This window comes from Brachypodium distachyon, chromosome 3 (assembly GCF_000005505.3).
Source record: "Brachypodium distachyon strain Bd21 chromosome 3, Brachypodium_distachyon_v3.0, whole genome shotgun sequence".
In the NCBI taxonomy this organism is placed as follows: domain Eukaryota; kingdom Viridiplantae; phylum Streptophyta; class Magnoliopsida; order Poales; family Poaceae; genus Brachypodium; species Brachypodium distachyon.
Window position 1 is genome coordinate 14,305,429 of NC_016133.3, and position 15,257 is coordinate 14,320,685.

A 15,257-nucleotide genomic window follows, 5' to 3' on the forward strand; every position below is an offset into this window, starting at 1 on the left:
AAAGAAGGAATACTAGATTAATTTACAAACTAATAATCTTAGTCACATTTCTAAGACTTTAGATTTGGATCTAACAGCCAACCATATTCTCATGCTGCAGGCACGTGGCTACTGCATGTGGGTTGCTGTAGTGTCGATTCTGCAAGTACACGTTTTTCCCCTTGTAGTGCATATATAGGAGTATTATGCATGCATGTTCAAAGGGAATATGATCCTCGATCTTGCAGGTTAGCTTTATTCCTTCATCCAGCAGAGAATATATATTACTGCTGCACAAATACAGATTGCTCGTGCACAACGACCAAAGTAGCTGATGCGCCTATTCCTAAACAAACAAACAAACAAACAAAGCAGCTATAACGCACTATATATTCCTCAAAATTTCAACGCTGCAGGGAAGCCACATAAATAAACAGTTTCTTGCGAACTAATCTTCAGTTGCCTGGACTTTTTTTAACTTCTTTTGGGAAGGGGTCTGAAAAATATTTTTTAAAATGGTCTTAAAATGGTTAATTTTCCTTGTCTCGGCCACTTAATCAGGAGCGGAATTACACCTGTGGCAGTTGGGGCTGCAGCCCCAGCCCGGGCGTAATCCAAATCCTAATGATACTTCTAAGCAAAATCTTGCTTAATTTGTTGGTTTATAAAGACACAACCCCATACTTCTAGCTCCATGTTCAACCCATCACAATACTGCCCTAGCTTTGTCAATTCCTAGCCCCGCCACTGCACTTAATTAAAATCGACATCACATTTAACCAGAGACCAATATTTGGGCTGCATTTCGTATTGTTGTGGATTCTCGTATTTATCTGCCCACACTTCTATTTTTTTGTTTGGCTAACCAACTTTTATCTGCTTTTATGTGCATTTTTTCATAACAGAGTATAAGATAATCATTGCACAACACATACCAGCAACCGTAAACTGAGCCTTGATATTGCACCTCTGTTCAGCAACTCATCCATGATTCTCTCAGGTGATGTGGCCATGACCAAACATTCCTAGCTGGTTTCGGGCTATGGAACACAAAACCTAACCTTGCGGTAGGAGATTGACACCAAGTGGACGAGCTTGATGTAGACACATGGAAGATGACGGATCGAGGTGCTCGTGTACAAATAATGGTAAATGCATATAAAAATAATAATTAAATTGCTTAATTAAGTACATATATACTATACATCAGTGCCCAAACCAAATTATTTGACCATATTTTCTTTGTGCTCGAAACAAAAAAAAATTCTTTTCTTTTCCATGTGTAAGTCAACAGGAATTTAGATTTAAATTTTGTGACATGTGAGAATAATTTTGTTCCCATGCTACCGAGTTACCTGGGATATTTTCATAACCGTTTATACCATGTTTATAGTGGGAAGCTGAGTGGAAGCCACTTAAGTTGGCATATGCAGTTATTTGATGCATATCTATATGCGTGAAAGATATGATTAGCTAATCATGCAATAAGTTAAGGATAATAAGGAAATAAATGAAGGCACAAGGAGAGGATGTGTAGTGATGGAGAGGAGAGAGGGGGTTGCACAGGTATATGGTGGCTTGCCCACAGTGGAATTTTGGACCAATAGAAGCAAGTGAAGATCACAAGTACAAGATCTAGTGGGTATCACCATGCCATCAATCTATCTCTGCAATCTCATTATACATGTACTCACCTTTCTTGATGAAACCTGTTGGAAATAATCCTGCTACATATAACATTAATTTAAAAGAGTTTTTTCTGAATACATTTTTATCTGTCAAGTGAAACACGAATCGTCTTAGTGAAGCAAAGTTCACAGGAATATGTGGGCACAAATACATAATTAAGTAGTCAAATTAACAAACGCTCATAAATTACGGAACTGATTCCCCCTCTTTCTCTGACGGTTGGCTGGAGCTGCCTATCTAAATTAACCATTCTTCTTCTTATAATTTATACTTGAGAAGAATCCAATGTCTCACCCCAGCTCTCTGTACTCTGTACTGCGCCCACTCGAAAAAGATATCCTCCTCCCTTTCCCCCCTCTATTCCAGGCTTTCTGTCTTCTGTTAGCTCTGCACGCATGCCCTTCAACAAAGCATTTTGATGATCAAGTCCAGATAACCTTACATGCATTGGGTTGCATTGCATGCATAGATGCCTTTTTATTGTTTGTGGTGTCTGCTTGTATATATAATATGAGCCATCCTATATAGCCATGAATTCATCTCAGACACTATATGTACTACATTCACACATTGTGGTACATATGCATGAACATATATATATGCATCTAGGTAGCACTGATGGGTAGCATGTGCCTTCATGTATGCTATCTTGTTGGCCTCTAGTTCTACAAACCACCACCAAATTAAAGGTGGCATGCATGAACTGTGTGGAGAAATAAAGATACCCTGCTAGGGGTCAAGCCCTACAGACACATTAGATTACATGCACACAAGTAAACATAAGTATCCGTCCATGCATTACAGCTATCCATGTAGGCCTTTTTCTGGTCCAACTCCTTTAAATTGTTCCTGCAAACCCAAAGGCCGGAAAAGTCCATGCATTACAGCTATCCGTCCATGTATTCCCGGGGAATTATTATCCCCTGGCTATGCCCTTTAGTATTGAGAACATATGAATCCAAAGAATTAGCTAAAGCTTAGTCAATATATGCGTAGCGTCAAACACACACACGCACACTTATATTCCTAGCTACGTGCTAATTAGCATGTTCTTAATTAGTTCCAAGATGCTTGTGTTGGTCTTGGAAGAAAGGAATTTGATCGATCACAGTAGCTGGCTATGTATACCAGGATTCAAGTATTTCGTGACAGGGAAACCTCCGTTTATTGTCTTCATTCACTTTCTAGCCCCCCTGTTTCTAACGTGTTTCTATGTACTTTCCGGGTCAATCCCGTATCGACCCTCTTGGCAATAAATAACACCTTCGTTGTTTCGTAAAAAATAACCCGTCGGAAATAGGAAAACTCCATCTTGATGGCATTGTAGTTTCCTTACGAATAGCTTACCTGTCTGACGGAAACCAATATCAGATATTTTATATGCAGGAGAAACCCGATATCCTCGTGAAAGAAAGATCCGGTGGTTCTTTGTAGCTAGCATATCAGATATTTTATATGCTGGAGAAATGACAGGTAATTGCACTCCAACTACCTATCTATTAACCTAGATGATCAGCTAACTAATCAAGATTGCATATTTAGCATGGTATGACCAATTGTTGTAGGGATCACAGTCCATAAAAGGCATGCAACTGTAACCTAACATGGATCATCTTTGTTGGGGGTCAATTTCGATACCCGGTCGATATCGATCGTTTGATCTGACATTTATTCCCTGGGTCGGAACCGCGTGCATGGAAGATCATGATCGATCAAGAATTAGCACAAGTGCTAGCTTAGCTAGCAGATCATCGACACTGAGCCATCACCATCATGCCATGCTTATGCATTATGTATCATATAACCATCATTGCACACTCTTATTCGATGCAAAAATGTGCCAAAACGGTCCCCAATTTCGCAAGCTTCATATGTGAAAAGGACCCATGAGCAAATGCCCAGTGGACAAGTGGATCACACTAGCTAATTTCAGACATTTCTTGGGCATATATCTGAAGCCAACAAATGTTAATTGATGCCGGAATAACATCACATGATCTCATATGGGTGCTGACAGAGCAGTTGCAACAAAAATCAAGTACCCTAGCTAGCGCCATTACTTCTCACTAGATTCTGATGGTAGCCGTTGGGTTTGGGTCTCACCCCCTACTTCTGGTCATGATCGATCATCAACAGCAACCAAAATAAATTAGCCCAAAGTACACCATCCACTGGAAAGGAATCCCCTCTATTTAAGGCTAGATTACATCTACTACATTACAAACCATGCAATGCCAATGTTAACTTAATGTACTCTCTCAATAGTCTACAATATCTAACTTCCCATGCATGCTTTTTTTGCACTCTATACAAAAAAAAAACATTACAGATCCAGAAATTAGTGAGTACAGTCGATGATCCCTAAATACGTGCGGATCACCTGTTCGATTGCTTTATATATGATTTGTATATTTTCCTTTTAGAAAAGCAAGCACCGGTCCTGTCGGAGGCACAAAAATTAACGCTAGCTAGCTCACTCTTTATGTGCAGAGGGTCACTAGCTATACTAAACTTTGAGGGCTTCACATCATGATTGTGTGCAATGGATGGCAGCTAGCTGTTGGGGAAAAACTGAACAAGTACCACTATACTTTTTTCATGTCATGCAAAGGTAACAAAACACTAGCAGCTGCTGATTTGGTTGTATCATAGTTCATGAGGTGGCTGGTTTTAGTCCTCATATGCATCATTGCCTGCACATGCATGGTGATGCAAAAGGCCCAAATGAAACAGCTGATCTACCAGATATCTCAATTTGGCAGCCTTTACAAATCTGTAGGAGCTATCAGTCAGGCTCTATATGGCTAGTGCAAGCAAGGCAATCAAGGAAAAAGAGAGAGAAAAAGAAAGAAAGATTTAAAGAAAGAAAGGAGATGGGGAGAAAAAGAAGGGCAGTGGCGGCAGCATAAATACAAATGGAAAAATTGACATGAGTGGCACAGATTCACCTCCCAGGACAAAACTGATGACCTGTTACTACTAGCTAAAGGTGCATATGTCTAGCTCTGACTTTTCACATAGATTATTGTAAATTTGTGTGACACACACCTAAATGGTTTGAGATTTGGAGCAAGCAGGAACCACACATGGATGCATGTTCTATCAGTGTTCCCTTGCTAGTTGCTAATTACACATGCAGCAGCTGCTGCTAGCAGGGGCTTCCTTTTAACTCATTCCCTGCATGATCAGTAATTTGGTCTGCTCTGCATGGTAGCTAGCTATTGCTTTGTGCTGCAAGTAAAGGTGTTGGCATGGGGCCTGCAATTGTGCAGCAAGTAGCCAAAGTTAAGGGCTTTAATGTTAATGTGACATCACTGGCCAAAGGCACAAGGCGGATCTTGTTCCAAGATCTCTCTATTTCACAACTGATTCTCAACAGTAATATGCTTTCTAGCTAGCCAGTTTTTTCTTCAAAATGCAGGTATTGTGCTAACCCATTGAGTTACATATATATAATAATACAAGTATTTCTTTTGTGATTTAATGGGCTATTTGGAGGTAGTTAGGCGCATACATTTTACTTTATCCTCTAGATATATAGTGTCCTTGGAGTTGAACAGTTGAAGAAATGAACAACAGGACAAAGAGAGGGGAAAGAAAGGAAAAGTGACAAGTGGTGTTCTAGATTAGATTGCACACAAGAATGGAGATTGTGTATAAAAAAGATGAGATGTTTTAAAACTTCTGAAGAATTAAAATAAATAAAAGAATGGAAAAGGAAGAAAAATATGGACCGGGATGTGAGAGCTTTTACTTGTATATATTTTTCCAGATTTTCTTTTGGGGCAGAGCGCACCCAACAGCCAGACGTCACAATCATTCCTATTCAAGTTCATATATATTCACACTGATCATCTTTTGTTAGTTTGCTATATACCATCACACCACAACCTCTAAGTATGTTACTATTCATAAACACATATATACATCGATCATAGCTAGCTAGCTAGGTGAAAAATTCGTTTCTCGCCCCTTCTTCTCTGCTTGTGATTTTCATTAATCATGCATGGATGCCCAAGTGTATAGCTTACATATTGAAATTTTCTACAGTTGACCTCTAACCTATAAGTTCCATTGATTGCTTATTGTCTATCTCAAACAATATAACAAGGTTCAATAAATAATTGTGGGCTTGCTCGTCAAAAATCATGATAGATATTGGTGTAGTGCAGAAAGTAGGTAGTAATTATAGATAATATGCTGTCTATATCTAGTGTTGTAGTATTACATATATAAGAAGACTGTACATACCCTTCGAGAGGAGAGTGTGGAGCACCTGAGGTGGCATGCACCCAATAAGATTGCCTTATAGTAGATGACCACATGGTCCTTGCAAAATTATATGTACATATACACAATATATGCAGTACTCTCTCCGTTTCATAAAGATTGGCGTGGTTTTGAACTAGAGCAATCACTTGGTAGTTGGTACAAGCATGAATGCAACTGATGCAAGCAATGTGCAATGTAAAAAAATGATGAATTTCTGGAATTTCCGTATATATAGAATATATATACTCTCTGTTCAACTATTCATGTGGTTTGGGTCTTGGCAAGGTCTAGTTAGCGCACGACTTTGACACATCCACTTTTCATATGAATATGTATACAAAACTTGCAAATTACGATACTACGGAAAAAAATCATGAAAAATCTAATGGCATCGTTTTCACTTGGCTAATATATAATTACAATTTTATTGGTGTTGGTATATATCAAAGTAGTACGATATTTCAGCCTTATGGGATTTCGCGTCCATGTATATATAAAATCTAGCTAGGTAGCTAGAAGCTTGTTCCTAACATTCTGAAAGCGAGGTTGAGATCTCCATATGTCAGCTTCCACAATCAGCCCACTAAACTCACTCATTAATGGGTTACAATGTCACGCCGCAAAGGCTAACACACGCCAACAATTTTCAGTGTTTCATCTCATTTCGCTCAAAAAGGGTCAAGCAATGTTGTGCTACATGACAAGTGCCCAAAACCACTTAATCGTGATGCAAACTTATGTTCAATCCCACCTAGCTATGCTCAATATGCATGGTTCTACCTGAGCCATCTCTTCTCATATTTTACCTTAGTGTTCAAAACTTTAGCATCCAAATTACTTGATGAATACACCAAAAGAGAGATACAATATTTTCTTAATTTTCACAATTTGTTGGGACTTTCTTTCTTCTTATTTATTGTAGTCAGTCATATCCTGGTGTTTATCTCGTCTATTCAAAGAACTCTCCTTGGACAGGTGTTTCCTCAAAAAAAAAAAAAAAAAAACTCTCCTTGGACAGGTGACTTGGGTGTATATACACTACTGTGGGGGTGCTAGCTGACTTGTCAAATGGAGTGGCATGTAGACCTAACTGCTTTGGCAGCCTTGCATTTTCGACTTACAGAGGTTCAAACAGGCCCATCGCCCTCGCCGAGAATGACTTTGATGGACTCATCCACACAAGTTATGGGCTCTCGGGGCGACACCGACGATCAAGGCTGTTTTCGACCTTCTGGAAAGACGTCTCTTAGGCGATTGACGGACATGGCGCGTATGCTCTCAAAAACACGAAGTGGATCAAAGACTTGAGGATCAAAGCCTAGCTGAAGATTATAGACATCATAGATTTCAAGAAGGTCTCATCCCCCCGGCTGGATCCGTCGTGATTGCCCGATCCCATCCATCCCCTTAGACCACTAGAGCGGTCCGGCTACTCCCACCACGAAGCGCGGCTAGTCTCCAGAGCCGCCGGCGATCAACCACATTGCCTCTGGGACATCGTCGGAAGGTGCCATGCGTCCAAGAGGAAGCCTCGTTGGCGAAGCCGATAACCCTGTCGCGAAGAGCCCCGCCGTCGCCACGACAGCCGGCGCAGCGCTAGTGATCATGTGGGTTGCCCGACGGTCAGGGTTTCATATCCTGGGTCGCCCCTCCTAGAGCAACAAGGGACATCATATATGGGGATACTATAATGCATTCAGTATAGGATAAAGAAGGGTATGAGGCCGAGTGCAAACTTGTTTGATAATGCGAATTTTCAAATTCAATAAAAGCTCATTTTAACCCAAAAAAAAAGGTATGTGAATTAGTAACATATATAGAGAGCAATTATTCGCCCGTGTCCATCCGGTTTTCACTCCTTTGGACATGCCACGGGAACCAGATTTATGATCAAAACAGGCGCCCACAGACATCCTAACTAATTGCAAACCAACTTCGAAATTTGATCAATATCAGCACACGGTATCATGCATACACAATATCTAGTGCCTGAAAGAAAGGAAGGAGATGAGATATGTTATCCTCTGAATATATGTCCACCCACACCCAAGCTAGCTAGCCATCCCCTCCATACCAAGAGCTACAGCTAACCACTATTTTTGACATCTGTAAAACCCCTTTCAGGGTTAACAATAATAACTACCATTTGTAACTACTAGATAGCTAGTGATGTTACTTTCACACACCACCACGCGCGCCCACACAACATTGTTAATCATGAGGATTAGTCAGTAAATACATATACAATTACCAGGAACTAACTAACTAGGATTGCCATGCCATCCTACATATATGCATATAGTACTAAAGAAATTCGAAAAGTGAGAGTGTTGCTCTCCTAGCTACCCCATTTGGTAGGCCCCCTTCTTCCTTTCTTTGCCTTTGTCTTTGCCGTTGCCTCCTAGCTCCTCCTCCTCCCCATGATAAATACTCCACCTTGCAATCAGCCACACCCCAACCAGACAAGTTAACCAAGTAGAACCATTAGCTAGGGACTGAGGAGAGTGTGGCAATCTAGCCAAGGCTTCTCTCTGTTTCCCCTTCTTCTGCTTGCAAGCTCCATCTAATTAACTAGCTCGTCTTCGTCGTTGTTTCCTAAGCTTTTAACTACGGAAAGAAAGATATATAGACATAGAGAGAGAGATCGCCATGGCGGCTCAGGAATTGCATAACGTTGGTGAGCATCAGCACAAGGAGAATACTCCTCCTTCTACTTGTACCACGACCACCAATAGCAGCAACCCTTCCGGCGCCGTCCATCCCACCACCTCCAGCCCTCCCTCAGCCACCGCCGGCTCCGGCGGCGCCTCCTGCTTCCGCCCCGCCGCCTCCAACTCCTTCCCTCTCGTCCTCAAGGTACAGTATATAAAAAAAAAATCTTTCATTACATACACACACATTTACATTATTACATATGTGTTTGAATGATACTGAGGAGACTACCTCACGTGTGTACCGAACTATCATCCAGTTTGAGGATGTGGTGTACAAGGTGAAGGTCGGGCAGAGCGGCTCAGGCGAAGGATGGTGCTCGAGACTCTCGTCGGCGATCGGCGGCGTCGGGAGCGCAGGGAACAAGAAGAAGCCGTCATCGGCGCCGGCGCCGGCGTGGGAGAAGACGATCATCAGCGGCATGTCGGGCGTTGTCCGGCCAGGGGAGATGCTGGCCATGCTAGGCCCATCGGGCAGCGGCAAGACGACACTCCTCACGGCCCTCGGCGGCCGCCAAACCACGGGCCACCTCTCCGGCAAGATCACCTACAACGGGCACCCATTCTCCGGCCCAGTAAAGCGCCGCACGGGCTTCGTGACCCAGCACGACGTGCTCTACCCCCACCTGACAGTCTCCGAGACCCTCTGGTACACGGCCCTGCTCCGTCTCCCGCGAACCCTCTCCGCCGCCGAGAAGCGGGCCCAAGCGGAGTCCGTGGCCCACGAACTCGGCCTTGGGCCCAAAGTGGCCCACAGCATGGTGGGCGGGGTCCGTGGGGTGAGGGGCCTGTCGGGCGGCGAGCGGAAGCGGGTCAGCATCGGGCTGGAGATGCTGGTGGACCCGAGCTTGCTGCTGCTCGATGAGCCCACCTCGGGTCTCGACTCCACCACCGCCGCCCGCATCGTCGGCACGCTCCGGCGCGTGGCGCATGGCGGCGGCGGTGGAGGCGGGCGTACCGTGGTGGTGACTATCCACCAGCCGAGTTCGAGGCTGTACCACATGTTTGACAAGGTGATCTTGCTGTCGGCGGACGGAAGGCCGATCTACTACGGCCGTGCCGCCGACGCGCTGGAGTACTTCGCCGGCGTCGGGTTCGCGTCGCCGCTCTCGCTCAACCCTGCCGACCTCATGCTCGACCTCGCCAACGGTACGTTTACGTCACCGTATATACTTACTCTCGCCACTCACTTAAGCAATATATATGCTCTCGCTCCATCTTCTTTAGCCGATATCCAGCTTTGTTTCCCCTTTTTTTTTCATGATGTGCCTTCCAATTCATATGGCATCATGGTGTTGGCAATTGGCATGCATGTGTGCCACCATGCCATTCCATCACGCTCACGTCACCAACCAAATTACACCTTTTTTGACAGTCCGGCTAGCTAGCTCTTCCCTGGATCGACGCACAAGATCGACACGAAATTCCACCTCTGTTTTTTGAAGGAAAAATAATCAATTCATCGATTGCATATGCATAACTGGGTTCGTTGTTGACCAGAAAACGGTTTGGATTTGGGGAACACTTGACTGGCTTAACAGTGGCAATGAAAGTGCATGCAAGCTCCGGCGAAGGCGCCGGTGGCCGTCGGCGTCTGGCCGCTACTGTTGAATGCTGCTTGACAGTTGCCAGACGCCTTTCTCTTCTTCTTTTCACTTTTCTTAACCTGATCGTTAGATGATGCACCGAATCACCGAAAGCGACGTGAAGAACACCCTTTCACAAAACAAGGAAGAAAAGAGAATAACGAGAAAACTAGTATTCCATCCGTCCAATAAAATATGTCTCAAAGTTTGACTAAATTTTAATGTATCTATACACTAGGTTATGTCTAGATACGTTCAAATTTGACAAACTTTAGACATTTTTTGCTGAACGGAGTGAGCGATAGTATCTGATCCGCACGCGCCACAGTTGGTCGTTCGTTCGGTTAACACAAGGAAAAAAAATAAAGCTAGCAGAGAATAAAGCACTGTCCAGACAACATTCTCATATTATACCCACCAAGAAATAAACTAAAATTACTTTTTGGTAAAAAAGGGTACTAATAATTAAAAAAGAAATTAAAAGTTTGATCTTCTCGGATGCGTGCCAAGATCGTGTCCCAGCTGCTTTCCTGCATTTGCATCATGATTAATTACCAGCCTCGTCCGTCAGTCAATCAATCAGCATCAGCGCATCCGATAGAGTTTTTTTGATTGAGTACGCTGACGCGCCCCCCAAATCGGCGGCCGGTAGTGGGAGCCGAAATGGCAATGGGCCAATGGCCATGGCGTTGGTCGATTCCGTCGATCCATGGATCAATGGAGCCCATGGGCCATGGCACGGGTGTTGTCCACTGCCCCAATCATGGAGGCCACCCGCACTACTGCCGGCGTTCGTGGCCGGCAGCCTCATCATTCCCTCTGACCCTCTGTCCTCTGTCCCAATCTCTGTTGCCGGCCGTGAACAATGCCGGACACTTGTCGACCTCACACGCACTTCTCCACTGGTGATTTAATTCTCAATTACGTTCTTCTTCACGCAGGTATCGCGCCGGCGACGAGCGGCGACGACGGCGGGACGGCGGCGGCGTTGCTCCATGGCAGCAACGAGAGCGAGCAGAAGGAGGTTCGGGCAAAGCTCTCAGCCGCGTACGAGCGCCACATTGCGCCGGCAGTGAATCTCGACATCTGCTCCTCCACGGACCCCACCGCCGGCGCCGCCACCGGCGGACCAACGCGGCGGCGCCATGGCGGTGGGGAATGGACTGCCGGCTGGTGGGCCCAGTTCTCCGTCCTCCTCCGGCGCGGCCTCAAAGAACGCCGCCACGAGTCCTTCAACAAGCTCCGGATCTTCCAGGTGCTCAGCGTGGCCTCCCTCGCCGGCCTCCTCTGGTGGCGCACGCCGGCATCCCACCTCCAAGACCGCACGGCGCTCATCTTCTTCTTCTCCGTCTTCTGGGGCTTCTTCCCGCTCTACAACGCCGTCTTCGTCTTCCCCCTGGAGCGCCCCTTCCTCCTCAAGGAGCGCTCCTCCGGCATGTACCGGCTCTCCTCCTACTTCGCGGCGCGCACGGCCGCCGACCTCCCCATGGAGCTCGGCCTGCCGACGGCGTTCGTGCTCATCCTCTACTGGATGGGCGGCCTGGACCCGCGCCCGGCCTCCTTCCTCCTCTCCCTCCTCGTCGTCCTCTACTCCGTGCTCGTCGCCCAGAGCCTGGGGCTCGCCGTCGGTGCCGTGCTCATGGACGTCAAGCAAGGGACGACCCTGGCTTCCGTCATCACCATGGTGTTCCTCATCGCCGGTGGCTACTACGTGCAGCATATCCCGCCGTTTGTCGGCTGGCTCCGGTGGCTCAACTACAGCTTCTACTGCTACCGGCTGCTGCTTGGGATACAGTTCCCCGACGGGGGCGGGTACTATGAATGCGGCAGCGGCGGGGCGATGTGCCCCGTGGCGGAGTTCCCGGCCATCAAGGCTGTCGGGCTTGAGAACCATTGGGTGGATGTCTGCGTCATGGCGTTGCTCCTTGTTGGCTACCGCGTCGTCGCCTACCTCGCCTTGGACCGGCTCCAGCCCAGGTGATGGATGAGCTCCGAGCTTCCATTTCCATGGAGGACAGGAAAGCAGAGTAGATTTTGTTCCCATGTCTACCAAGAGGAAGGAACTAATTAAGCTACTAATGACGGATTGCAAATTGACCGGACAACTTAAGCTAGTTGGTTAGCTGCTTGTTCCTTTTGCCGTGGCCTCATGGATCGGTGGGTTGATGGCGATCGATGCCTGTGGCTTGATCAGTCGAGCTCTGTTGAGGAGAATGGAAACAGAGGAGGGTTAATGGGCTAATGGCGATGGGCCGGCTTACACTAGTTGAGATGTTGTAGTACTCCAGCTAATAAGTCTACAACCCCCGTGTATTAGTACTTGGGGATTGAAATCCCAGCCCTGTGTATTATTATTACGAGGAAGAACAAATACAAACTGCTGCTTCAGCTGCAGCTTGCCTCTGACTCTCACTCACAATTTCAAATACAGATACAAGTTACTGACGATTTAGTAATCTGATGTGTTTCTTCAGAAAAGAAGTAATAATAGGTAGCTTCTTCTGCCACTCACGGTAGCATTTGTTCTCGAGAAATCAATAAGTTGTAATGAGCTTTTCCAAACTACAAACATGCAGCCTTGAGAAGTCTGAACTGAAACTGAAACTTGTTCTTCTTCCGGTGATCACGTTTCAGGCGTACAGGTACAGCCAACCCCAAACTAACATTTGGCTCCAGGCCCATGAGCAGAAAAGCCCAACCAGACGGTCTCCTGAGGGCCAGTCCAGCACCGGACCTGTCTTACAGTTGGGCTTGGGCCGGGTCACGACCTGTGCTCTTCCGCTTCCCGCTTTTATAAATACGCCCCACGGCCGCGGGCCCTTAGGTTTTGCCCCGCCGCAAACATTGCTGCTGCTACTGACTTCCAAATTCCAATCCAATCCCGGCTTTACGGAATTCCCCATGGCGAGGACCACCACCACGCCGACCCGGCGGCCGGCGTGCGGCGCCGCCGCACCGCCGTTCTTCCCCCGCCGCGTCTGCTCCCGGCCATGCCCCGACGGATTCAACAGCCTGCCGTCGTCGTCCTCGTCGCCCGTCCGCCTCGCGCCGGCGGCCTTGGTGTCGACCCACGACCGCGGCGGCCGGGCGAAAAGGGCGTGCATGTGCTCGCCCACGACGCACCCGGGCTCCTTCCGCTGCGCGCTCCACCGCGGCTGCTCCTCTTCTCCGGGTACGGCGGCGGCGGGAGGGCTGCATCAGGACGCGAGGCGGTCGGCGATGGCCAACTCGCTGGTGCGCATCGCGGCGGTGGAGGGCGGCGACCACGTGAGACGCGCGCTGGCGGCGCTCGTCCGCCCTTCCTCGCACCACCAGCGCCGCGGCACCTCCTTCCGCGCCCTGCCCAGCCGCCTCTCCGCCATGTCCGCCGCCGCCGCAGTCGCAGAGCCACCGCCGTCGCAATGAGTAATCCTCAGACCACCACCTTGTAATGTAGGAGCAATTCGTTCATTCCCGCGGGCGCTTCGCCGCCGCGCGCCACAATTTTGCTTTGATGCTCTCCCCATCCCCCCTCGCTGTAAGATTGATTTGTTTGATCTTCCACTGCTCTGTTTTCCGTTGCCGGAAGGTTTGTCTGTAAGAAGAACTCATGGCCGAGCTGCACGCCATTGACGCCAGCCAATGGTAGCAGTTTAAACTGGCATCAGACTGCAAAAACTTTCGCTAAAACAAAAATGATCAAGTGGGTGGTAATTAATTAACGATTCATGTCTCCGTAGCCTCGATTGCGAAGGCCGCCGATTACTTGCACGACGGGTTGACGAACGATGAAAGGTCAGCGGGGCGCCGTGCCGTCTCCTGTCTGTGTGAAAACCGCTTAGATGCGGGAGCAGCTGTTGACTTTTTCCCGGGAGTTGCGGTCGCCCGAACGGCAGAGACGAAACGGGCGTGGAGAACAAGAAAGAAACGGACGCCCGGGTGGAGTCGTCGCTGGCGCTTCCATTCTTGCTCCCGTAATTCCGTCGGTCCTGGGTGCGCGCTCGCGCTGGGCAGTTGAGAAAGAGCAAATGGTGCGACCAAGTCAAAATGTTACTAGTGCCTCCCGTTCATATTAATTATCGAAATATTACTAGACGTTTTTTAAACATAAATACATTCATATTTGACAAATTTAAAACAATTAATATGGATTGGAGGGAGTAGAAACAAAACAAAAGTTGAGTTCTTGCTAAGCAGATCGACCAAGCACCAGATCTATTGAGCGCCGACTACTGAGAACCAATTCCGCAGCGGCTGTGGCGGACCCAAGTTTTCAAAATCGGGTGGAAAAAACAATGTATTTCAACATTGGGTGGGAACAATACACTACAATTCTATTATTTTTCCTAATATATTTTACTTATGATAAAAAGATTTCCAAATTTATTGGGTGGGGCAGACCCCACCCAATCACCCGGCTGGATCCACCCCTCTGCAGCGACAGGTGCAGAAATGGGATACTACTCCCTTCGTCCCATATTAAGTGACTTTCTATTACATGTATCTAGATGTTTTAGGCAGACATGACATATACATCCATATTTGAACAAATTTGAGTCGCTTAATATGGGACGGAGGGAGTACAAAACTCTTCGTCCAACTCTTTTTCTATTCTTCATCCAACTATTTTCCTTTCTCTAAGAGAAAGTTGGACATGGACATGGTCAAGTTCATTGTACTTTTTTTTTAGCGGGTCAAGTTCATTGTGCATATTTTTTTTTAGAAAAACCCTTACAGTATAATTATGAGCACCAGGTTTTGAACCTTGCTGGGTAGAATCATACATCCACAACTCCACCACCACACGAAAGTCAAATGGAGGGGGCCTCAGGCCTGCATGTAAGCTAAAGTGGGGATATGTCAATAACCCGTTAACGTATAATGCCAATTTGTAGTTAGGATTTGAGCCTCCTAATGCTAACAAGCACATGCATGCTAAATTGCTAATGCGGAAGACAATGTTGGGAACTTGGGACATGAAGGAACGCTCATGTGCATAGGGACTTATGGAGAAGAAAACCCTAGCTTCCTGACAAAAAGC

At 46.7% G+C, this 15,257-nt stretch overlaps 2 protein-coding genes across 2 annotated transcripts; both read left to right on the top strand.

Moving 5' to 3' along the window:
* Positions 1 to 8,375: 8,375 nt before the first annotated feature.
* On the top strand, positions 8,376 to 12,643 carry LOC100829414 (ABC transporter G family member 14). Its single transcript, XM_003573391.4, has 3 exons — positions 8,376 to 8,796; positions 8,912 to 9,800; positions 11,179 to 12,643. Exons 1-3 carry the CDS (start codon positions 8,590 to 8,592, stop codon positions 12,216 to 12,218), a joined length of 2,136 nt encoding a protein of 711 aa, XP_003573439.1. The 5' UTR covers positions 8,376 to 8,589; the 3' UTR covers positions 12,219 to 12,643.
* A 384-nt stretch (positions 12,644 to 13,027) lies between these two features.
* On the top strand, positions 13,028 to 13,938 carry LOC104584037. Its single transcript, XM_010238135.3, has one exon. It carries the CDS (start codon positions 13,139 to 13,141, stop codon positions 13,640 to 13,642), a length of 504 nt encoding a protein of 167 aa, XP_010236437.1. The 5' UTR covers positions 13,028 to 13,138; the 3' UTR covers positions 13,643 to 13,938.
* The last annotated feature ends 1,319 nt before the right edge of the window (positions 13,939 to 15,257 follow it).